Below are 23,784 nucleotides of genomic sequence, written 5' to 3'. Positions count from 1 at the left end.
CTTGGTGAGGGTAGACCAATTTCGACCGGGACCATGGCTTCAGTGCCATAAGTGAGGCTGAACGGGGTTTCTCCCATACTTGCCTTTTTCATCGTTCTGTGTGCCCAAAGGACGTGTGGAAGTTCGTCCACCTAGCCGGATCTGTGTTCCAATAGTCTTTTCTTTATGCCGTCGACGATGCTCCTATTTGCTCTTTCCACCTCACCATTACCCTGTGGGTGCGCCACTGAGGTAAAGGTGTGGGTGATTTGAATTTCTTTCAGCCACTGTTGTAGCTTCTTGTCGGCAAAGTTGGTGCCGTTATCGCTCACCAAACTCTGTGGAAGCCCGAAACGACAAATAATAAATTCCCAAATAAATTTTTTGACATGTTTTGCGGTTGTTTGGGCTAAGGGTTTTGCTTCTATCCACTTGGTGAAGTAGTCGATGGCAACCATTAGAAACTGGACGTTCCCTGCTGCTGTGGGAAATGGGTCTGTCACATCGATGGCCCACTTCTGAAATTACCATGAAGAGGTGACTGGAACAAGTTCATTCTTCGGGCGATGCGTGTTGGGTGCGTAGAGTTGGCAAGACCTACACTTTCTGATGTATGCCAGTGCATCCGTATGCATCCCCGGCCAAAAGTATCCCGCGTTGTTTAGCTTAGCTACAACTGCGCGTGGACCTGCGTGTATCCCACAGATGCCTTCATTTACTTCCCTTAAGAGGTAGTCGGCATCTTGGTCGTCGACGCATCTGAGGAGTGGACCAAGAAAGTTACGTCTGTAAAGGATGTCATCGATGAGTTGATAGTTCAGTGCTTTACAGCGTAGTTTTCTTGCCTGTTTTTTCGACTCTGGTAGTATACCCGCCGCAAGGTAATTTATTATTGGTGTCATCCACGTTTCCGTGCCGGTTTGGATGACACAGACTTCCTTGTGTGGGACTGATGGTGCTCCAAGGAGTTCAATGCGGATGTCCTTTCCCAAGTGGGTGAAAGCCAATGACGTACTTAGAACTCCGCAGGGAATTGAAACCAAGAAGGATCTTCTGGGCCATGCTTGCGGAAAGGGATATAACACCCCCGCATAGCGGGAACGTTGAGAACTAGATTGTTTGAAGCTCCAAGATGGAATTGGTTGTTTAACATAATTGATCACTATGTTTAAAACTACCAAAACCCCGTGGAGAATCTACACAAGTGAAACTCAACGCTCCCGACTTGCGAGGAGGTTACACACCTACCCGCATCATACCCAAAGATCAAGCAGAACAATGGGAAATTCTGCACGTGACATTAAGAAACCCGCGGGAAGAATCCCCGCGGAGAACCTTAAAACTAAACCCTTTTCAAAACCCCTTGCTTAAGTCCAAAAGTTCACCTCACTTATTAACAATTCATGAGAAGAACATTGGACTGGGGGGACTTGAAGAGGTAGGTCCCAGCAGAGCCCAGCTGGACCCGCAAGACTCACCTCAAAGAGGGACGTCTGCGCAGTTGAACCCGCAAGACTCACCTTCAAGAGGGACGTCTGCGCAAAGACTAACTCGCAAGACTCACCTTGAAGAGGGACGTCTGCGCAAAAACCAACTGGATCCGCAGGACCCACCATGCTCAGAGACGTGACGTCCTTACGCGCAGTACGCAAGCTGTTCCCGCAGGAAAAGCCTCCCAATGGTCGACGTACTCCGCCTGTTCCCGCAGCAACGGATACTAGCCATCAGGGAAGGCTACCCGCGCACCAAGGCTACACGCACAAGGCACTAACTCTTAAATAATTCAGCAATGTCACCTGAAGAAGGAGTGAGCAAGCCGGGAATACTCCCACCCAAAGCCGGGAAAACTCCCGCCCAAATGAGCCAGTCCGTACGCTACTGGAGGATCTTTTGTACTGTACCTGCCAAGGTATGGACAAAAGATCTGACCAAAGCTGCGACAGCTCACTGACAACAGTACGACGAGCAGCACGCTCTACTACTTAATGTCACTATCAGCCGCTGCCTACTCACCAACCTGTCGTAGCACGTGCATAGCCTGCAGTTGGTGGAAAAGGAATAGTACACAGCCGGCCTGGTCACTATCAGCCGCTGCCTACCCACCAACCACTAGCATGGCACGTGCGTAGCCCACAGTTGGTAGAACAGGAATACTATTCAGCCGGCTGTACCTGCTTGGAAACCTACCTTCGGCTATAAATACTCCAACACCTTGGAACGGTATCATATCTTATTATCATATCATCTTCTCTCTAGCCATTTCTCTTAATATACACTTATATTCAAGAGCAATCTAGTCTGATTCTCACGCCGGAGGGTGGTCACAAGGAGGTACCCCCCCCCCTTCTCAGTGACGAGCTCACGGTCTGTTTTGCAGGTCATCTGAAGAACAACCATCTTTGCCGGACCTAACCCTCGTGGGAAACATCTATTTAACCCCCAGATTATCCGTAATCTGCCCGGGGTCGATTAGTGTTTCTTCAGATGGGTATCGCATACATTAACTACTTGAACACACTTAAAAATCATATGTGTAACCTTCGTGACCCATTTATATGAGCAAATCAGATTGGATGACGATTTGTAGATGAGGTGTAATCAAGTTGCAATTTGGTTGCATGTCACAAACCGGTTGAGTGGTTCTAATAAGTGGGTTATGCGACTGGTAATATAGGCCAACTGGTTCACGTTACAAAGAATATATATGTTTTTATTTTTCATTATACGTTTAAATGGGTTGAATGGTTGGTTAAATACAATAAAGATGTAAACTCGAAAACACGATGCATTTAAACAAACAAAACCGAACACACGGTATTTTTTTAACATGGTTAGACATGACAATATTGAAAAGGATATGCATCAATTGAGACACAAAACACCTAGAGTAATAGACATGAATATAGTTAAGATAACATGGGACGTGAAGAAGTTTCCTTGGCATGTTTATGGTGTTAAATGTTAATGTTTATTTTGGTTTGGTATGTTTATGGTGTTAAATGTTATGGTGTTAAACTTACAAGGAAACTAAAATGTTAATGTTTATTTTGGTATGTTTATGGTGTTAAATGTATTATGAAGAAGTTTCCTTGTAATATTATTGAAGGAAAAAATTTTCATCCATTGTACATGAGTACAGTAAGACGTGGACTGTGGACGTGTCACATGACTGGTGTCTTTTGTGACCCATTGAGCCCTTGTTTTATGGGCCTGTGTCTTCTTTTTACACTATAGTTTAAAGGTATTGGGCCTATTAATTGGGTCATGCATTTAAAATGTGTTGAAACATTTGAAAGGTTTTAACTTTTAACAAGGAATTGTCAACACAAGCCACACATCGAAAGGTTTCTCTTCTCTCATTTGCGAGTCAGATATGGAGGGTGTAAGTGGAATTCACGCTCTAATAAGATTAATTATTTTGGAAGAGTTATTACACTTATATGTATTAAAATTATTTAATTAACAAGATAAAATACAGTCAGACAGGACATATTTTTTGTGTGAACTCTTAACTCACAAGTCACTACCCTAACTTATTTCTAAATTTACACAATTTTACTAATAACCACTTGGTATAAAAAAAACATATACAATGTATATTCTAACAAGATCAAATTTTAGTTCAACGTTGGCAAAATTTGTCAGCGTTAAAAAGTGAGGGACTAGTTTCATTTACCCAATTAACTACTAAGTATCGGCGTAAGCACGCGCACGTGCGGTTAGTGATGACTTTGTTCTGATTATTATTATTATTATTATTATTATTATTATTATTATTATTATATAAAAAAAGATATGCGGCACTTAAAAAGTTAGAATCGCAAAGAAGGGTATGGCCATCGATTTCTCCGTCAAATCGTCACTCCGATTTCTTCCACCGTCGCCGTTCATCGTCTCCTGCAACAGCTACTGGTATTTTATAATTATAATTATGTGTACTGTACTGTTATTTAACGATACTTAATACGAATCACACTATTGTGTTTCCCCAAACAGTTATGAAATGTTTTAGGGTTTTTAGATGTAATATGGTGTACACTGTTAGTTAGAGTTCAGGGGTGTAAACAGTCCGAGCCCAAGCTCGGCTTGTTTTGATTTCTTTTTCTAAACCTCGAGCTCGGCTCAGGCTCAACTTGTTTATTATTTATTTGCTAATTGTTAATATATGTAAGTTTTTAATAGTTTTTATATATTTTAAGAAAAACCTTAAACGAGCCTAAGCTGGGTTCGAGCTCGTGTGCAATACCTTAAACGAGTCAAAGTTTGGCTCGAGCTTAGGTATGTAGTGTGAAATTAATACATAGAGGCGTGAAAGAGTTAAAGCATGAAAGTTTAGGGAGGAATTAGTGTCTGTTTCGTGCGTAAATAGTAGCAAAAAGTGAGCAAAAACAAATGGTGTTGCGTGTTTGAACTATGTCTGATAATATGATCTCGGTGTTTTATCTTCAGGCCAGTGAAGATTTAGGTGATATGGCTGAAACAATTGATTTGACTGGAGATGGAGGTGTCTTGAAGACAATTGTGAAGACTGCTAAACCTGACGCGATTGCTCCTTCGGACAGCCTTCCTCTTGTTGATGGTAATATTATTATAAAATTTAATTGTTACAATGCACAATAATTGTTTACTAATCGGGCTCTTAATTCTAGTTTCATTGTCGACAATACTCTTAACACTACTATAACATATGCATCATCTATCATGTGTTAGGAATTAGTATTCTATATGGTACTTGTTGTTTTGATGACAGACACAACAAAACCATGTATTTTAAATGCATCTCAGATAATATTATGATATTAATGCACCTGTAATTGTGAAGATGAGTTCTCACGGGGCGTGTGCACGCTTTTGTGCAGTGTATTATGAAGGTAGTCTGGCTGAAACTGGTGAGGTTTTTGATACCACGCATGAAGACAATACATTTTTCTCCTTTGAAATAGGCAAGGGCTCTGTGATAAAGGCATGGGATGTTGCTCTGAGAACAATGAAGGTTGACCGTTTTTTTTTTTTTTTAATACCTGGAATTAAAACTATCACGCCTTCAAATTGGATATTCACGGATTCATAACGTTTATTTTCAGGTTGGAGAGGTTGCCAAAATAACTTGCAAGCCAGATTATGCCTACGGTAGTGCCGGTTCCCCTCCAGAGATTCCACCAGAGTAACTATCTTATAACCTTTCTTTAATCTATTGTGACCAGTCATCTTATGCATACGGTTATTGACTTATTGATATGACCTCAAAATGCGCAGTGCAACTCTTATCTTTGAGGTGGAGTTGGTGGCTTGCAGGCCGAGGAAAGGTTCTAGTGTGGCTAGCGCCTCAGACGAAAGGGCTAGGCTAGAGTAAGTTACTTGTGGAACTTAATACACTTGAACTCGTATTTTTTTGGTTATTTGGATGCTTAGATGTGTCATGTTATAATTAGCGAGTTGAAGAGGCAAAGGGAATTGGCAGCTGCACAGAAGGAAGAAGATAAGAAGAAGCGTGAAGAAGCAAAGGCAGCCGCCGCTGCTCGTATTCAAGCTAAAATGGAGGCTAAGAAAGGAGGCAAGGGAAAGGGCAGAGGAAAGTAGTCGACAAGGCGATTTGTCTTCCATTATTATTAATAAATAAAGCATGATTAATCTTGTTTAGATAAACATGTTTCAAACGGTAACTTATCTTTTGAGACGCGTTTCTTATTTGCTATACATGAACATGGCTCGTTTGCTCTTTTATCTAATCTCAGTGTTTGGCGTTATTTTATGAGTCTTAGATAAGTGTAAGTGTGACGTTATGATTTCAGTACATCTTATTAGCAAATAAGTGTTATTTCTTACCAAAAAGATAATCTGTAGTTGGTGATCAAAAGGTTAAAGGTTATGATAGGAAACTAGCGAAAGTCGTGTTTAAATTTGAAACCTTTTAAGAGAAATAAGAAGTCTACTGTTGTACTATTTTTCTCCCCGCTCAAAACGAGTTTGCGTGACGACATGCTAAAATTCTTCGGCTCTTATGCATTTACGCAGCCAAGATGCAACCAAGTATTTCAAGTCAATTATTGTATCAACATCAAAACACTTTTTCCCATAAGAACCTAAAAGTAGTGTACACCAACCAGTGTGCCAAAAGGCAGTTAAATGTATCAAACCCTAAGCGAACCATCCATCTCATCCACGTCTTCGTCATTGTCTTGCCACGCCGATCCAACTCTGAACTTGCAAACCGGGCAAGTTCCTTGCTGGCGTAGCCATGGATCAATGCAGCTTGCATGAAACTGCAACAACACATACACATATCTTGTCAATTCTATTATGTAATCCACTAACAAGTTTTGCATCTTTTAAATTGCTTTTATATTACTATCTGGTATATAAATACATAAGAATACCTGATGCAAGCATGGCAAACTGCGAACTAGTTCTCCTACATTAACTTGCTCCAAGCAAACACTACAAGTCAATTCATCTTCTGAAGTTTTTCCACCACCACCACTCTCAACTTTCTGCCACCACAAAAGGAAATATTAATCCATAAAACTGTCTTTTGTAACCGTGTAAAGACGAACAAGTGCTATTGTTCCGATAATTGCATATCAAATACTGCCATAATACAATAAAGAAAAATAATTACCTCAGGTGTGGCTGAAGATGAACCTTGTTCCACTGATGAACTACCACTGTTACTAAAACAAATATCAAAACTTTGTTATCTAAAGCATACATCTGACAACCAGGTTATACAGCCAGCAATTAAAATTCCAAAATGTTGATCGGATAGTTAATTTACAATATAAAGATATTAATGTAGCATCAAACTTTTCACATTGCAAATTGTGCATGTTAAATGGAAGTAGATTTGGTACAGGAAAGCAATAATAAATCATATAACATATAACGTACCTTTTAGAGTTGGCTACCTTGTACTTATGAATAGGAAGAGAATTTACATCTTCCTCACTCATTGAGTTGGCAGTTGGAGCATTGTCAGTATCCAATGCTCTCAAAGTTTCATAGTCTGAAAAACAATTAACAACCCACCTTATGAAATTTTAATGTACGAATCATATTAATAAAACCACATTGAAAAGTACCTAAATCATCAAACTCCCTGTCTAGAAGTGCGAGTTGTAGCCTGAGTCCTTGCAACCGGCCTCGTGTTGCGAGTGCTATTGACGGTGGCATTTGCAGCCTAAGTTCGGTATGGCCAAGAAGACCACTAGCTGCCACAGCATTTGCTTGAGCCTGGGCTTGAAGCTGCTGACAGGTGGCATACATTCTTAAACTTGTAGCCATCAAAAACACACCAAGTACTAGCCAAAGCTTGAGTCGAGAAAAAAAAAACAAAAAAAGATACTTAGATAAAACAAGATATACAAAAGAACAGTAAACATGAAGATAATCAAAATAGTTGAAGTGGATAGTTACTAGGAAGTTTGGTGACATTTGGTGTGAGTTCAATATCATGAACAACAAGAGAACTGTAACATGAAAACAGATAATTAGTGGAAATTGACTAAAGCCACTATTTGTGAAATGCTAATAAAACTACGTTGAAAACTAAGAAGCCACATGTACCTGTGACAAGAAAGACAAGAGAATTGGTATTTACAGGTCGAGGTGCATGAATTCGCTAATAATAATATCACAAGCAAAATACATAGTTAGAATAGCATGACAGTTTAATCAATGTATACTCAAAAGACATAAGCTCCATGAAGAAATACAGAAAAATATATTATATACCACTGCACGACGTTCAGGAATAAATCCAGGAAACCCGGTTTCTATGTCTCCCCTGGTTCCTCGAAACACAAAGCTCATGATTGTTGAGTTTTATGTCAATCTTTTGTCAACTTCTTTTCAGTTACAACCAGTCCTGCACCAGAATCTTCAGTAAATCAAGAATTTCTAATACAGAGACATTAAGTTAAATACATCAATCACAATCAATATTATACAAGTTATATGGCTTTTAGCTCAAGATAGCTCCAAGACATTGCTAGAAACGCAGAGGCTCACAACTTCTAAAAAAGAGACTTTAAGTTATATAGAACAATCACAATATACAAGCTATATGGCTTTTAACTCAAGATAGCTCCAAGATATTGTTAGAAACGCAGAGGTTCACAATTAGTTACAGTACATATCACTTTGTTAAAAACTAAACAACAGAGGTTCGTAATTAACTCAACCTCACGAACTACTTCATAAGCAGACCTCTATAAAATCCATCTCAAGATAAAAAGATCAATTATCATCAAGTAAACCTACACACCAATCAGGACCATCATAGTTCTATCCCGATTATCAACCAGATCACGGTCTGTGCCAAGAAACAGCCAGATATAACAGAGTAACAGACTAACAAACAACAATATGAAACTCATGTCATGATTAATGAAGTAATTAAAGTGTGTTTAAAGAATTTATGGCCAATTCTAACTTCAATTATTAAACATTTGCATAACCTAATTCTATCACTAACACCTTCTATAAACCAATTTGTATACAAACTTAAGTCTCATGTTATTTAACCATAACAACTACAAGATCCAATAATCCATCATGATAGCATTACTCCAAATTCACAAACAAGATATTGATTCGTACGTTCGCGGTTAAGAAACTACAAAACTTCGTATTGTATAAGCACTTCCTAAGCTTTAACAGACCTCTATAATATTCATCTCAAGGTAAAACATCATACGGTATCATTTACACCTACACCACAGTCAGAACCATCGTAATTCTGTCCCGATTATCAACCAAATCATGGTCTGTGCCAAGATTAACAGATAACAATATGAAACTCATGCCATTAAGTAATTCAAGCGTGTTCAAACTATAACAACTACAACTAAAAGATCCAACAATCCATCATGATATCAGCATTACTCCAAACTCACAAACAAGATATCGATCCGTACGTTCGCGATTAAGAAACTATAAAACTTCGTATTGTATAAGCACTTCCTAAGCTTCAACAGACCTCTATAATATTCATCTCAAGATAAAACATCATACGGTATCATTTACACCTTCGTAATTCTGTCCTGATTATCAACCAATCACGGTCTGTGCCAAGATTAACAGATGACAATATGAAACTCAAACTATAACAGTTGAAAACTTAAGTTTCAGGTTACATGATCATAACAACTACAACTACAAGATCCAACAATCAATCATGACATCAGCATTACTCCGTACGATCACAATTAACAACTGAAAGAAGCTAATGACTCTACAGAAATGATTCACCTGCCGAATTACAAACGCCTAAAACCTAAACCCTAATTCAATTTGATGAAAGAACAGAAAGCGGAAACCCTAATTCAAGCAATTGCAAAATTGAGTTAAGGAAGAGAGGAATTAGAGATTAATAATAATACTTACAGAGTTGAGTAATTTGTGATTAGAGAATCGAGAGATTATTATTTATTTATCTATCAAGTTGGAAGAGAAATGATGCAGTTGTCTTGAGTTGTGTTGTCAGTCGTAACGGTGGCTGTATGTATGTATATATATCTATGTATGTAATGTAATAATATGTATCAGTTTCGTGGACAGCTCTTTTGGACACAAAATAGATATATACCATCTTAAACATGACTTCTATTTAATTAATTTTTGATAACTTAATAATATTAAATTAATTAATTAATCAAGTTTGTTTTTCATTTTAACAAAATTATTTGAGAAATCTCTAAAATAAACAATAAACATATCAAAAGTCTGGATTGTATGGGTTTTATGAAAAACAAGAGTATTCAGAATGCAACACGTGACTGAAACGTCTATATTGTTAGGGATTTTTGCTCTGATAAATGAATCCACATAGCTGAAACTCGACATTTTTTAAGAAGAAACGTATGAGCCCTAACCAGCAAATGGAGGTAGAATCTGAGCCCTCGACGATAAGTGGAGGCTGTCTGAGCGTAACACGCTAACTGTGGGTAGCGTGTGGATTAATTTTTTAACCAGTGTAAATTTTGTCACTCACTTAGTTGTGATTGGTTGTTAAAAAAAGGTTAGATTTTTGATACTTTGGATTTCTCGTACCTGATGTTGTTGAGCTATTTAGCCATGTTCGAAGGAGTATGTGTAATAATGTTGAGAATACGAGATCAATCAGCATATAATTTATAAAAGACTTGATTTTACAATCCAAAACATATTAGCGACGCAATTTGTTGCATGTTTGTAAAAGAGCTAATGATTTGATTGAAATAATTTAAGTTTTATAGGAATATCAATGTACTTTCAATTTCATTTAGGACATATATGAATGATAAAATCATCAAAATACTCTAGTTTGACCCAATATTTTCATAAATAGCCTATGTTTTACGAAAATTATCAAAATGGCCTAAAAATCCCGTCGGATTCGACGGGATTTCAACACCGTCCGACGGAATTCGTGGACCTATAAAATCGCGCCACGTGTCAATGTATTAATGGATCTGACGAAATGCCTTAAATAACCGCCGGATTCGGCAGAATTTTTAATGGATTCGACAAAATTTTTCATCTTCTAACTCTCAAACCCTAAACCTCCATAACCAACCTCTATCTTCATCTTTCTTATTCTCTACAAAATCAAGCAAATCCATAGTGCAAATCGCTTATTTTTCGAGGAGAACACAACCATAGTGTTTGATTTCACTCTAGAACTCAAAATAAAAAAATAAACACCCCCAAATTGAAAATCTAGGGTTCGGCAGACAAATTAAGTGTCAGATCCAACGGAAGCATGAACTGAACCGTCAGATTCGACTGTTTATTATTACGTCACCTAGAACACGAATCTGTCGGATAGCTTAAAAAATCATCGGATCCATCTGAAAATTTGAATATGTGTCAACATCTGATAGGTTATACTAATCCGTCAGATTAGTTCTTCTTTCATTCGGATCCAACGAAAATTTTAGACTATTTTGAGATTTTTTTTAAAACATGAATTATTTTTAGAAAATGTGGGTCGGACTAGACTATTTTGAGGATTTTCCTTAAATGAATTAATCAAGTTTGTTTTTTTCTTACCGAAGTTACTACAAATGCATATTTGCCAAGCCATAAATAAATTCATAATGAAATTTGTTGCTGCAACATTTTGACCACCATCACTATTATCTTTTCATCTCTCTTCTCTATTTAATATTTTTATTGTTCGATTATTTGAGTACTGTTTCACAATTATTGAAACCTTTTTGTTTTCATTTGAGAACTAAATAATGTATATACAAGTGACAAGACCCTGATCCTTCAAAGTTCAAATATCATAAATTAACACTTTATCGATCTACAAATTCTAGTTTGAAACATTTCACATCAAAATATAAGTAATAAACTTAAAAAATTTATTTTGCCAAAGGGTTATATCCAAGATTTCAAGTCAATGATGTGTCTTTATCTTATATTATGTAGTAGATGACCATCAATTAAAATCTTCAAGTGCATTGACCTTTGATAAACCTTAAATGAAATTTAAAGTGCATTGATATTTTATCAATATTAAACCGAGCGAAGAAAATATATAAATACGTACAGCTAGTTATTTATTATAATAAGAATTTGTTAAAGATATATGTTAGTAATAATTATATAAAGTTACAGCGTAACTGTTTAGCATACAGTTACTTATTTTCACCCAACTCGTTCTAACGTGACTTGTTTTGACCCTTGAAAAAATCTTAGATCTACCGACTACCGTTACATGATGGAGAGAAAGGAGCAGGATGGTTGTCTGAAATGGAGAAGAAACAAAGAAGAATGGGAAGAGCGGGATGAGACCGGATGGATGGGAACAAGAGGGAGCTCCAACCGCACCAGAGGATCCATGAGAGCGGTATCCATTTGTACACCCATGATAGATATGGAATTAGAGGAAAGCGAATGATTGATAATTTGGTTATGTGCAACGGTTGTCCCACTTCTCTCACACACTGTTGCCATCGCATAAGGTTGGCGGTAGTTCTCCCATACTATCCGTCCCATTCCACGACATAGTTTCCCTACGTGGTGTCTCCACCTCACTTTCCCCGTTGTGTTCGGTGCAACACTCAAACATGATGGTCTAAGTTTGTTTGCTAGGTATCTTTCCCTATTAAAATTTTTCTTTTTAAACAGTCTTAATTCAGAACTATTGACAACATTTTTCTTAAATTTCCTTAGTATACCCTATTCGTCCTAATAGCACATGCTACTTTCATTTAATTCCATGATGAAAAAAAAAACCAAACATTAATCTTTGTTGTTAAATTCAACTTTAAGGACCCAATATTTTATATGCTTTAAATTTGGTCTCTTTTTTAATAGTTTAAAAACTTATTTTTACACGTATAATTACTATAGTAAACTTATTTTAATACAACTCGTTATATAAATGAAATGTTCCCTTTATTTATATCGGACGTGGGAACTTATAAATTATAATAATTCCTACATTCTAGTATCTAAGAAAAAAATATGCTTAAATATGAAAATTTTATATTTGCGCTCTTGGGCCTATTGTAGATGACATACCAATACAAAATATTAACATGTTTTATATTATACATTTTTACCAATAACAGTGATGTAATTTAAACTTTTCTTTGTTTAATAAACTTTGTCCCACAATTTAAATCAAAACAAAATGTGTGACCCCTGTGTTATATGGGGATGAACTAATGGAATCGGATACATGTACCGAAACTGGTAAATTTGGTATTAATTTAGCAATCACTTTTTTAAGTTTCGAGATCGTTATGGTACCAGTATTTTACCAATTTTTTTTTGCCTTCGGTGCCTGCACCGTACATAATATTTTTGATACTGAACTGATGCCCGTTTTTTACGATTTTCGGTAAAGGTATTTTTGATACGGTAGTGAGCTCCTCCGTAGTCTTAGGTTACTCCAAATCAAAAGCCTATTAGATCAAAACTAATAAAAATTTTCATTAAGTTCTTAAACTTTATATAATAAAAATGCTAATATTACACGTCACTTAATTTGTGTATAGCAAGTGCCTTTGCCTTTACTTTAACTTTTGCTTTACCGCTTTTAGAAACATGGACAATGATTTAATTGCACGTGAACTGCCGTAAAGAGATTCATAAATGGAAGCAACCATTCCAATATTTCTTTCGTTTCAATTACGTGCATGTTTTTTTATTTTCATAAACGTGAGAGGTTTAATTTAAAGTTTTGATCACAATTCACATGAAGCGTCCATATTTTCATATTCAAATAACTAGGGTAGAGCCTATGCAATACACGGGTTGTTAAAGAGTAAAATAAAAAAGTTAAATTTAATAATATACATATTAACATACCTTATGGATTCATAAGATATAAATAATTTACTAAAATACATAGATTATTAAGAATAATTTGTATTTGCATTTTAAAAGTAATAAAATGAAAGGTTGTGAATTTATACCAATTAAGAAAAAGAGAAGACTAACATCAATTAATCCTAGTTGAATTGGTAAGTCACAAACATTTTAAAAGTAAGGAATTGAGTTCAATTACCACCACCAACATATTTTTCATTTTATCATTCATGAAGGAAAAATTATAAAAATAGAAACTTGAACACTTGGAGCCTATGTGGAGAGTCTGATTGAATGACAAGCGGAAAAACCAACACACAACCTGTAAGCAAAAAATTGAAATAAACAAGTTTATACACACACACAACATATTGTTGGTTACATTCGTTTAATTAGTGTGCTTTTAAAAACTTTTATTCATCTATATTCGTTCGTGAATCGTTCATCTATATTGTTAACGAACGTACATGAATGAACACGAATATGCTCATTTTCTTGGCAACAAACACAAACACAAACACAAAAACCCATTTGTTTAATGTTATGTTTTCAATCATTTGTTCGGTTAAAGTTAAAATGGAAAATCATGGTTACCCGCACCAATTTCCTTTTCATTCGGTTCGTTTACAGTCCTAAAAAAATTAAAGTGTCATCCACAACTATTCGTGTATTCGAGACCCTACTTACTAGACAGAAAAGTTTTTAAACTCTTTTTATCTTTGATCGAGGCTCATGGAGACATGTATAATATCAGTTGATACCTTACAAAATTACCCGATGCACATATATCTGTTTACCCAAACTATTTACTTTTATTTTTTTATGTTCGTGGGTAATTTAGTAATTTACTAATCCATTGACCCTTTAATTCTACATTTTTAATTTATTTGACTTATTATAAAATTATATAAAAATCAAAATGGTCAAAAGTACGTTTAGTGACTTAACAGGTAGTGTTTTAGAAAACTAACATTTATAGAATACATGATACCTGATGTGATTCTAGGTACATTTTATTTTTTTTGAACGACTAACAAAAGCAAATTTATAAAATAAAAAACGACAAGTACAAATCAAATAGACTAGCAAGACACTAGTCAACACAACCCCTAACAACAATTACACTTTAAACCTACACCAATCCTCCCATGACAAAAGAGGTCTTTCGGATCTATTTTTAACCCAAAGATAACTTAGACCTTTAATGTTGCTCACAACACCACCCGTAGTCGCCGCCGAACCGTTGAACACTATGTCATTGCGGGCGTTCCTAAACACCAAACCGAGACCAGACAAACCGCATGGAAATACTTTGCCTTTTTCCTTGAGAATTTTGTAAATTTATGAAGCTCAGGGATATCACGAAAGTTAAACGTGTATATATGAGGAACCTTGCACCAAAGTGAGATTGCTTGCCAAACTCCTTGAGCTAAACCACATGAAACAAAAATATGATCGACCGTCTCTTCTATCTCGCCACACACCGGACAATCTACAGACTCCACCATAATATTTCTCTTTGCCAGAGATGTCAATACCGGGTACATCTTATGAGACATGATTTTACACTTAGATATAAGACTAAGATTACCAACGCACATCATGAACCCGCCTTTCAATTACTTGCTATAATGAAATGGACAAATTTGTTTTAGGGGGTGTTTGGGATTCCTTATTTTACCTCCTTATAACTTTTCATTAAGTTAATAAGTTACAAAAATGTAACTTATTCACTTTTCTCTCTCACATTAAAAGCAATTCCAAACACCTTATTCCTATCCAAAAAATTAATAAGTTATAAGTTGGTGAAAATAAGCAATCCCAAACACCCCCTTTAATAATACCAATGAATAGGGATGTAATTTGTTTTTGGAACATATCAAAAGGTTATGTGATGATTGAGCAAAGCCAAAGAGGAAATAGACAAAGACCGTGAAGCATAAGTCAAAAGCAGGTGGGATTTGACTGCGACATGCCACGCGGTTATCCATGTCAGCCGATCGTACTGTATATGCCAGCTTGTATATCTTCCTTTGGCTTGTCTAAGTCAAATCATGCATTTTAACATGGTTCTTATTACTAACATTTAATCTAAAAAATCTCTTCTTTTCTTTAACAAAATTAGGAACTGCCCTCAATATCTAAATAAGCATTCCCAATATAGGATATTGTCAACCGTGTATACCAACAGGCCCGGCTCCGAAAATTGAAAAAAATTTTGGGCCGAAGACGAAAAAATATTTTGGGTCTTAAGTAAAAGAATTATTTTGTTAGGTTTAAACAATTTAACTTTTAAATTGGTTTGCTTGGTTATGATTTGAGTTGTGCAAAAACCTTCTATATAAAAATAGGCTAAAACATGTCTCAAATGGGACTGGAATTTAAACATTAAATATATACATATCGTTTTTCATAAAAATACATATAATTTAAAAAAAAAATTCGGACCTAACGGGGTGTCATGCCTGAGGCCGTCGACCACCCAGCCCCACCTATAGGCCGGCCCTGTATACTAATTTTGACACTTTAAATCTGACTCATCCTAAAACCATTAAGAAGAAAACTCATCACTGTGAGAAATTATCTTGAGTCAGGTTTCGAACTTGAGACCTCGAAGACCACAAACATTAGCCCTCACCCCGAAGTCATTATACCGGAACCAATTGCTTAAAAACAACTCTTAATTCCATAACCAAACCCGTTTTACAAATATCAAACTTTTCTCGTCATATTAATAGTTTATAGCTCGAGTCCCGCAAAATGGAAAGTACAAGGGTATATTTTTAAACAAGTTTATTGAGATTTAAGATATCAAAACATGTTATGATTTGAAAAATCTTAATATCGTAAGGTTTATTCTACTTTCACTTATAAACTGTTGAGTGGGTTGAGATAGAACGGGTTGGGTAAATACCCATAATACTCTTTTTATTATTGTTGTTGTTATTATTATTTGTTTAAATGCAATAAATTAAACTATATGTATAACTATTAAAATGGTTCTTCCTATACTTTCGGTTTTAAAAGCAAAGATGTGTTTTTTATATTATTTGTAATTTTGGTTCAAACCAACTATGTATTTGTTAACAAGAAAAATAAAAGGAATTGCATGGAAGTAATTAACTTGACTTCTGACTTTAGCTGTAACTTGTGTAATAAACAAATTTTATACTTTAGAATAATTAAGTTTACTGAACAATCGGATGACATATGTAACAAGTTTACAACAATATTTAAGTAAATAAGATTTGGTCAGAAAAAATATGATGTTATGCAAGTTGGGTCCCTATGTCACCAAACAACTGGCTTAAACCCTCACTTGACGCACCCATCTCAACCAACAACCTTTTTCCTATCTTCTAGTTCAGAATTTCTGATAAAGTTAATTCTTTATAAAATATGTTAACACATGAACACTTACGAATTTATATAATAACAATAACTAGTGTTTTCCCCAAGGGCTGCAGTGGGACGTGATAAAATCTAAGCGTTGAGGCGGTAAGTCGATACGAATTCGGTCGGTTTCGGTTACGCGCGTTATTATACCGGAGCTAAAACAAAAAATTAAAACAAAGAAATTATAAAAATTGGGGTGGACCAATGGCGCGGCGTCGGTCGGTAAAACTCGATCATAGCTAAATACCCGATCGTTATCAATCCCGGGTGTTGAGGCAAGTCTACGCGAATTTCGTTAGTTTTCGTCGTGTTTGTTACGGTACTGGAACTAAAAAAAAAGGAAATCAGCATTTGGTCAGCTTTCTTTACGGTACTGGAACTAAAACAAAGCGCAGCGAGCCTACACGAATTCACTCACTTTCTGTCATGTTCCGTCACTGTACCACAACTAAAACATAATAATAATAATAATAATAATAATAATAATAATAATAATAATAATAATAATAATAATAAATAACAAAAACACAGTTGTCGGTTTTCGTTACGTTCATACGGACCAAAACAAAAATAAAATAAAATAAAATAAAAAACCCACCCATTCGCTATTGTAAAGTGGCCCAATGGAAGCTTTGCGGTACCAAACTTCTAAATAATAATAATAATAATAATAATAATAATAATAATAATTTCATTTCTAGTTCACATATCATTATAACTATTTTATCTATGTATAAGCATCTTAAATCTCGTTGAAATTCATAAATATGCTTTTGTTCTTTTTCAATAAATATGCAAAGGCAAAACCTTTAAACATTTCGAGAATGTTCTAAGTTCAAGTCTCACTGACGATAAGAATTAAAAAAAAAATCCGTGGTAAAAAACAAAAACTAAATGCATATATCATTGTTGGATTTACAAATAGAGCCACTAAATATTTATAAACTATCACAAAATCGTTGTTTATCTAGGGAATGACCTATATTTCGCAGTGTGGATTAGGGAAGAGCGTTTTCGGTACCGGTGCCGGTAATCATCGGTAGCGAATCGGTACAATGTTTTGAGTTTTCGGTACCGGTAGTTCTCGTATTTTACACGAAATATGTAATATTTTATGTTTGTCTGTCTATTAACGTCGTTTTCGTTCGTTTTCCCGTTAGGGTCATTTATGTTTGTCTGTCAATTAGTTTCCGTTAGCATCCAATCACGTTCGATAGTGTTCATCAGGGTCCGTTTGCATTCATTATAATATTAACGAATGGACACAAACGGACACAAATTTTCATTTAATAGATTCATAAACCGTCCGCTTATCTGATAAAATCATAACGGACTAATACGAACAAAGTAAGGGACGATTATGATATATTATTATAACTCGGAGATTACTTCTGTAATAAACAAAAGAGGCACTCTCGTCTTCGTCAAACCCTATCTTCTCCGATTCATCATCATCTTCTCATGAAAGCGATCAAATCTAGGGTTTCTTCTTCATCGAAGAGCCTGCGATCGGTATCAGTTTTCTTCTGACGGTTACTCGTTCTTCTATTCTACTGTCTATCATCATGGCGGGTTCAGTAGACGATCTAGGTCCACCGGATTCATGGGAGGTTGCCGACTTAGACGCCTCTATGAGCCGCTTGATGCTATCTAACAGCAATAACAAATCAGATTCAACTACGGCTACTGCTACGGAGTTTGATACTGATGATAGGTCTTCGTCTGACGGTGCCTTGGTGAATTCGGTTGATCAGTTTCTTCGTGAAGCCTTGCAAAACCCTAGGGAACGACTTTCAGCTATATGCTAATTAATTTTATATATGTATTGGTAATTAGTTATAGAAGCATAATATTAAGGTGTTAGGCACAGATATCGGTTATCGCGGTGGGATATTGGCAATTTTAAAATCAAGTAAAATTCATATATATAGCAATTTAACACTAATAATTCACTATACTCTCCAACTATTAACAAATTAGCCTTTTGCAACTTGCAAAACACTAACAATCGAAGCAAGTAGAAACTGATTAAGACTTAAAACACTAACATTGAACACTAAAAGTTGATAGTTAAGACTTAAAACACTGATATCGGGATATTGGTGATATATCGATCAAATACCGGTCGATATTGTTGATATTATCGGTACCGATATTCATACAGATATTTTACCAAGGGACCGACAACCGATGGCGTTATCGACTGCATAGTTGTCTACTTAGCTTGAAAATTAGGTTAACCTTTGATAGATAGTTTATTTGTAATTTGTTAAGAGTCTGGTGGTACATGGTGATCGTATGTATTGAAGTGTATATAGGTGGATTTAAGGTGTGGAATTTAGCTAATAGGCGTCGATTGGGGCCTAGGTATTATTGGACACAACAGATGCTCCATTGAGTTCATTGGTACTTGGTAACTTCCTCTGTCGGAGTGTAGATAAGGAATGGACCATCTGTGTGTTCTGATATGGTTCAGTTGATACTTGTGGTGGTTGGATTTTAGTAAGATGCATTTAGAAACCAAGTTGAAGTTGTGCTTGTTGAGCTAGACAAAGAATGAGAAAAACGTAAGATAATAGCCTGGTGTTTGAGTTGATGTGTTAGTTTTTATATTTGTCACATTATAATGTCATATGATTAGATATAATCAAGTGCTCATTGAATGATGGGTTTTAGTTATTTGGCCTCTTGGAGGAAGGAATTTTGCATCTGCAGGATGCTTTAGCTTCAAGTCTAGTATTTATCTTATTAGCTTCAGAAAGTCATAGGTTTGAAGTGTTGAACTGTATTTGTCATTCTATATTTGTGACCATCTAACATGTTTCAGTTGAACTGAGCGTGGTTGAATTTATAAAAGATGCATTTAGAAGTTTAGGTTAAGTTATGTTTGTTCAGCAACCTTAACACACAAAAAAAACAAAGTCTGTAGTTGCTGTGATTTAAATAGTTTGCTCTCATCTATGTTACATAAATCATTATAATGGCATATGATTAGGTATAACGAGGTGCTTGTTGAATGACTTACCACATGCTGCCTTTCTATTCTTTATGAAGTTTATGGCTGCTAACACAAACACACACATACACTCAGGTATAATGTGTGTCTATGCATGTATATATAGTGTAATATGTTAATATATCTATTTTATTGGCTTCATGTTATAGAGATCTTTATTATTCTTAGGGAGCAACCATAGACCATGCAAGGTAAAACGAATTCTTTTGTTCAAAATTACGGCAACTAATAATCTCAAGTCAAAGTTCAGCAACCCTGTTAAATATCACAATTAGGACTTAGGAGATTGAAAATCAGGGCACCGAAGTACTTTCTGAATGGAAGACCGTGAGAAGTATTTTGATGCGTTGTTTTTTAGTTCTCTAACTGTGATGTTTGATGGAATGTTGAGTTTGGATTCACGTTTAAGAGGCTGCTTGTGTTTTCTAAACAAGGGGATTCATTATTATACCTTGCATGGGCTTTTTCTTAGTAGGGATCATGAAGATTTCTGTACCGACCATGGAGTTAGTAATTTAGATAATCTTAACATACTACACTATTGGCTTTGCTTTTTTGGTTGGTTGGCACGTGTTTTGTAAGTATGAATATTAAATGGGTCGAGAGTGATATTATAGTGTCTAATGAAACAAGAGGGTCATATCATGAATTTGTTTTATGAGTTGTGATATTTTTTTCCATAAGAGTTGTTACGATCATCACATCACTATTCAAATTTATTGATTGTTTGTTTCTTGATGAAGATTAATGATTTTTTGAAAGGTTTTTTAGCAACTCACGTGGTTGCTAATCAAAATTTGGAACATTCTTAAACTCATGAGCTTTATGGTTCTAGAAATTGTAGCTTAAATATTTTCCAGATTTGTTGATTATTTTATTTTGAATATATTCTTGATTTCTTGGAAGTTTCTGTTGGTGGATTTTTGAAATTGTAATTCAATGTTTTTTTTTATTTGTTAAGCTTCTTTTCAAGGACGAAATAAACCGCTTAGGTATCTTGCTTCTTAATCTAGAAAACTTGGGTGACTGGGCGTTACTGTGTGTTAACTGTTAATTGCATGCCGTGTGTGTTTTTTCTGCCGAGTTGCTACTTTTTTCATATTAGCTGTTGTGTGTACTTCAAAGTAGTTGATTTGTGTCTTTATTCTATGTTGATTGTATATATATAATAGGTTTAAATTTATTTTGCCGTCAATTTGGACTCATTGCTTATTTGTTTTGTGCATCAGTCTTATGTTAGGACTTTACTTTGGACAGAGGGATTATATAATTTGCTGTGTGTCTAAAATTAAGCATTTTCATTATGTTCTGTTTAGTGCTACGGATGGAGCAGGATGTTGAGAAATTCATTAATGATCCTTCACAACAACAAATGGAGTTTCAGCAGTTGCCTACTTCATACCTGCGTTTAGCAGCACATCGTGTGGCTCAACACTATTCACTCCAATCCATGGTTTTATTAGACAACAACCTTCCAGATGGTTCTGGTTCCCGAATTATCATCCGCAAGACTTCTGAGTTTCGGCTTCCATTAATCCGTTTAGCAGACGTCCCTGTTAACATACCAACAGAAGACAACCTTAGCAGCAATGTTGTTAAGGTTGCAATCAAACAACGCCCCAACAAACGGTCACAGTTAAGTGGTGGACCAAACTCAAATTCTTCAAAAAACAACAGTTTAAAGAGTGTGGAAGAGAGAAAAGAAGAATATAACCGTGCACGTGCAAGAATATTTAGCTCTAGTGAAACAAGAACGCAAGAAGCATTTCAGCATAATAGCAGTTCAAAAACTGAAGAAGCTTCTGTTGCTGCTGATGTCAGCACTGGTAGGGCTTCAGTTGATTCCTCTGCTGGAGGCAGTAGATCTGGTAGAAGTAGGACAGAAAAAGAGCCAATTGTTAGGTCAAGAAGTAATAGTAGAGTGGCGATTTTTCGTGATCGTGAAGTTGAAAGGAAAGATCCAGATTATGACAGGAACTATGACAGGTCAGAATCATGTTTTGTTTCTTCATAACGAGGAATGATAATAATATGTTTCTTTTACAGATATGCACAAAGATTTGATCCAGGGTTTGGGTTTAATGGTGGTTCATATCCTATACAGCCATTGTACGCACCAGTTTTGAACTACAACACTGAATTTCCTCAGCTTGGTTCAGCTCATAGATCTCCTATTTCTACTGATCGTGTCCTCCCTCAACATTTACCTGGTCCATGGGTCCCACCATCTTCACCTGCAGGAATAGGCTACAGGCCTCCAGATGCAATGATGACTCCATTTAGCCCCAACCATGCGGGACCCCATTCAGCCTCCACTCTCTATATGCAGTATCCATGTCAGCGGCCTGGGATGATATTCATTCATCCTCATGAACAGATTCATCACCATTACGCACAAGTAAGAATGCTTCTTGATAATAGTTAATAACTCAATGGGACACTAATGTTTCTTGATGACTTGTCATTGTAGTCTCAGCAGCAGCAATCTGATGCAAGTTTTGGATTAGCCCGGCCCCGATGAGGGGCCTGGGCCATGCCTGCACCCTGCCAGAGCTATCGGGGCGCTACACTTTATCTGAGCTGGCCAGGGTGCAGGCATTATCTACCGGGGTCGCCTGGTGTGGACATGATGTTGTATTTATTATTTGGTCCATGTCATCAATCCCCGGTCTTGAGAGCTTCATCTGCTGAATGCTCATTGGTCTCAACAGTTGTGCTGACTAGCTCTATGAGAGCTATGCTTTGCCATCAATGATAACAAAGATTGATACAAAGGAAAGACTATCGGAGCTGCAAACGTACACCACTCTTTCAAGCCAAGGTACCCTGTAATGTCTGTTTTTGTTGTTGTATTTCTTTTCTCGAACACAAGTACTAGTTTTTTTACTTTGTTTTAGAAAAGTTAAAAATAAAAACTGTTTGCTGTTTTTAAGAAATTGTACATGTCTCTTGCCCTTTTAGCAACATAACGTAATTAATTTGATAATATTCAACTATATTCAGGTTTTTAAATAAAACGTGATACTAAAGTTAGAAATTATATATATCTTGACTGGCATAATGGCTTAAATCATTGTAAAGGGATGTTTTTTTTTAAATTTAATGGAGACTAGCTTTTGTTGTCACCTGACATAATGGCTATTAGAAGTGGCAAGATGGACACGGTTGGGTTGTTTAAACGGTTTGGGTCAAATTTGGCAATTTGGGCGCTGAATACTAATTTACTTTAGTTGTATCAATGCTTAGTTTGTCAAATTTGATTGCAAAATACAATCTTTTTTAGAAGTAGTTAAACTTTTTAATATATGGTTTAGGAATTAGGATGCTTTATGCACCAATACATAACCACTTAGGCCTTTTTGTAAGGAGCGCGTCAATTTTGCATTGACCTGTATTTTTAACTTCACATGACGCAGTAAAAATTTTCTTATCTCTTTACAGCATAGGGATGATTCGGGTTTGTTTGCTTTCAGCTGGTGGATTCTTGCAAAAAGAGGCTTCGATTGTATCACTCCTTTGTTGGGTGAAGAAATGAAAATGGCATACAATAAGAATAGCGGATTTGAATATATATATAAACGTATGTTTGTAAGTTTAAAGTTTGCTTGTGACCGTTGATTTTTTAACTTGAATTGTTTTGCTTTTCAAAGATAAATATTGATTGTGCATTCAGTGTGTTTCACTGTTTTGTCACTTTTAATGCCAGACTTATGGGACCATGGCTCGGTGACATTTATTTGTGTCTGTTGTTTAATGCAACTGTGGTTAGCGGTTGTAAATCAGATTGTGAGCACATTTACATGTTATCATGATTAGTGTTCTAGTTTGTTCAAAAACATTTAAAACCAAGACAATTATGTTTTCATAATGTTATAATAGCCATGGTTGTAAAAATTCTGACTAGGCGTTGATTAGTCACCAGTCAATCTCGATTCGCTAGCCCCCACCTCACTGGCCAACTAGTGACTACTATAATGATAACGGTTACCAACTCAGTTACTTTCACATGCATGATGCTTGGTTCATATAATATGAAAGTAGGGCTGTCAATCCGTGATCTCAAACCTGACACAACCTGTTTTCTTAAA

The 23,784-nt window shown here is 35.9% G+C and overlaps 3 protein-coding genes across 3 annotated transcripts; 2 read left to right on the top strand and 1 right to left on the bottom strand.

Annotated features, from left to right (window-relative positions):
* Positions 1-4,354: 4,354 nt before the first annotated feature.
* LOC143567821 (peptidyl-prolyl cis-trans isomerase FKBP20-1-like) lies at positions 4,355-5,728 on the top strand. Its single transcript, XM_077054130.1, has 5 exons — positions 4,355-4,558; positions 4,839-4,972; positions 5,064-5,143; positions 5,236-5,328; positions 5,412-5,728. The coding sequence occupies exons 1-5, from the start codon at positions 4,393-4,395 to the stop codon at positions 5,557-5,559; spliced, it is 621 nt and encodes a 206-aa protein (XP_076910245.1). The 5' UTR covers positions 4,355-4,392; the 3' UTR covers positions 5,560-5,728.
* A 367-nt stretch (positions 5,729-6,095) lies between these two features.
* LOC143567820 (E3 ubiquitin-protein ligase SDIR1-like) lies at positions 6,096-7,822 on the bottom strand. The gene is made up of 8 exons (XM_077054129.1): positions 7,711-7,822; positions 7,543-7,597; positions 7,393-7,445; positions 7,059-7,287; positions 6,868-6,982; positions 6,599-6,644; positions 6,357-6,470; positions 6,096-6,242 (listed from the first exon to the last, which is right to left on the bottom strand). The coding sequence occupies exons 1-8, from the start codon at positions 7,786-7,788 to the stop codon at positions 6,111-6,113; spliced, it is 822 nt and encodes a 273-aa protein (XP_076910244.1). The 5' UTR covers positions 7,789-7,822; the 3' UTR covers positions 6,096-6,110.
* A 10,423-nt stretch (positions 7,823-18,245) lies between these two features.
* Positions 18,246-23,314, top strand: LOC143567827 (uncharacterized). Its single transcript, XM_077054136.1, has 5 exons — positions 18,246-18,483; positions 21,013-21,682; positions 21,743-22,094; positions 22,167-22,517; positions 23,138-23,314. The coding sequence occupies exons 1-4, from the start codon at positions 18,246-18,248 to the stop codon at positions 22,215-22,217; spliced, it is 1,311 nt and encodes a 436-aa protein (XP_076910251.1). The 3' UTR covers positions 22,218-22,517; positions 23,138-23,314.
* Positions 23,315-23,784: the final 470 nt, after the last annotated feature.

The sequence above is a fragment of the Bidens hawaiensis genome, unplaced genomic scaffold (assembly GCF_021521415.1).
Source record: "Bidens hawaiensis isolate Kalapana, Puna unplaced genomic scaffold, B.hawaiensis_p1.1 tig00023644_1, whole genome shotgun sequence".
Classification (NCBI taxonomy): domain Eukaryota; kingdom Viridiplantae; phylum Streptophyta; class Magnoliopsida; order Asterales; family Asteraceae; genus Bidens; species Bidens hawaiensis.
Note: the sequence above shows the minus strand (reverse complement) of the source record. Positions and strands in the feature narration are given on the sequence as shown.

Coding starts and splice junctions, on each gene's coding strand:
- LOC143567821 (XM_077054130.1), top strand. CDS start 4,393: ATGTCTGATAATATGATCTCGGTGTTTTATCTTCAGGCCAGTGAAGAT. Junction 4,973..5,063: donor TTGCTCTGAGAACAATGAAG/GTTGACCGTTTT, acceptor GTTTATTTTCAG/GTTGGAGAGGTTGCCAAAAT. Junction 5,329..5,411: donor GACGAAAGGGCTAGGCTAGA/GTAAGTTACTTG, acceptor TGTTATAATTAG/CGAGTTGAAGAGGCAAAGGG.
- LOC143567820 (XM_077054129.1), bottom strand. CDS start 7,788: ATGAGCTTTGTGTTTCGAGGAACCAGGGGAGACATAGAAACCGGGTTT. Junction 7,288..7,392: donor AAATGTCACCAAACTTCCTA/GTAACTATCCAC, acceptor TCTCGACTCAAG/CTTTGGCTAGTACTTGGTGT. Junction 6,471..6,598: donor CATCTTCAGCCACACCTGAG/GTAATTATTTTT, acceptor TTGTGGTGGCAG/AAAGTTGAGAGTGGTGGTGG.
- LOC143567827 (XM_077054136.1), top strand. CDS start 18,246: ATGGCGGGTTCAGTAGACGATCTAGGTCCACCGGATTCATGGGAGGTT. Junction 21,683..21,742: donor TATGACAGGAACTATGACAG/GTCAGAATCATG, acceptor TTTCTTTTACAG/ATATGCACAAAGATTTGATC. Junction 22,095..22,166: donor TTCATCACCATTACGCACAA/GTAAGAATGCTT, acceptor TTGTCATTGTAG/TCTCAGCAGCAGCAATCTGA.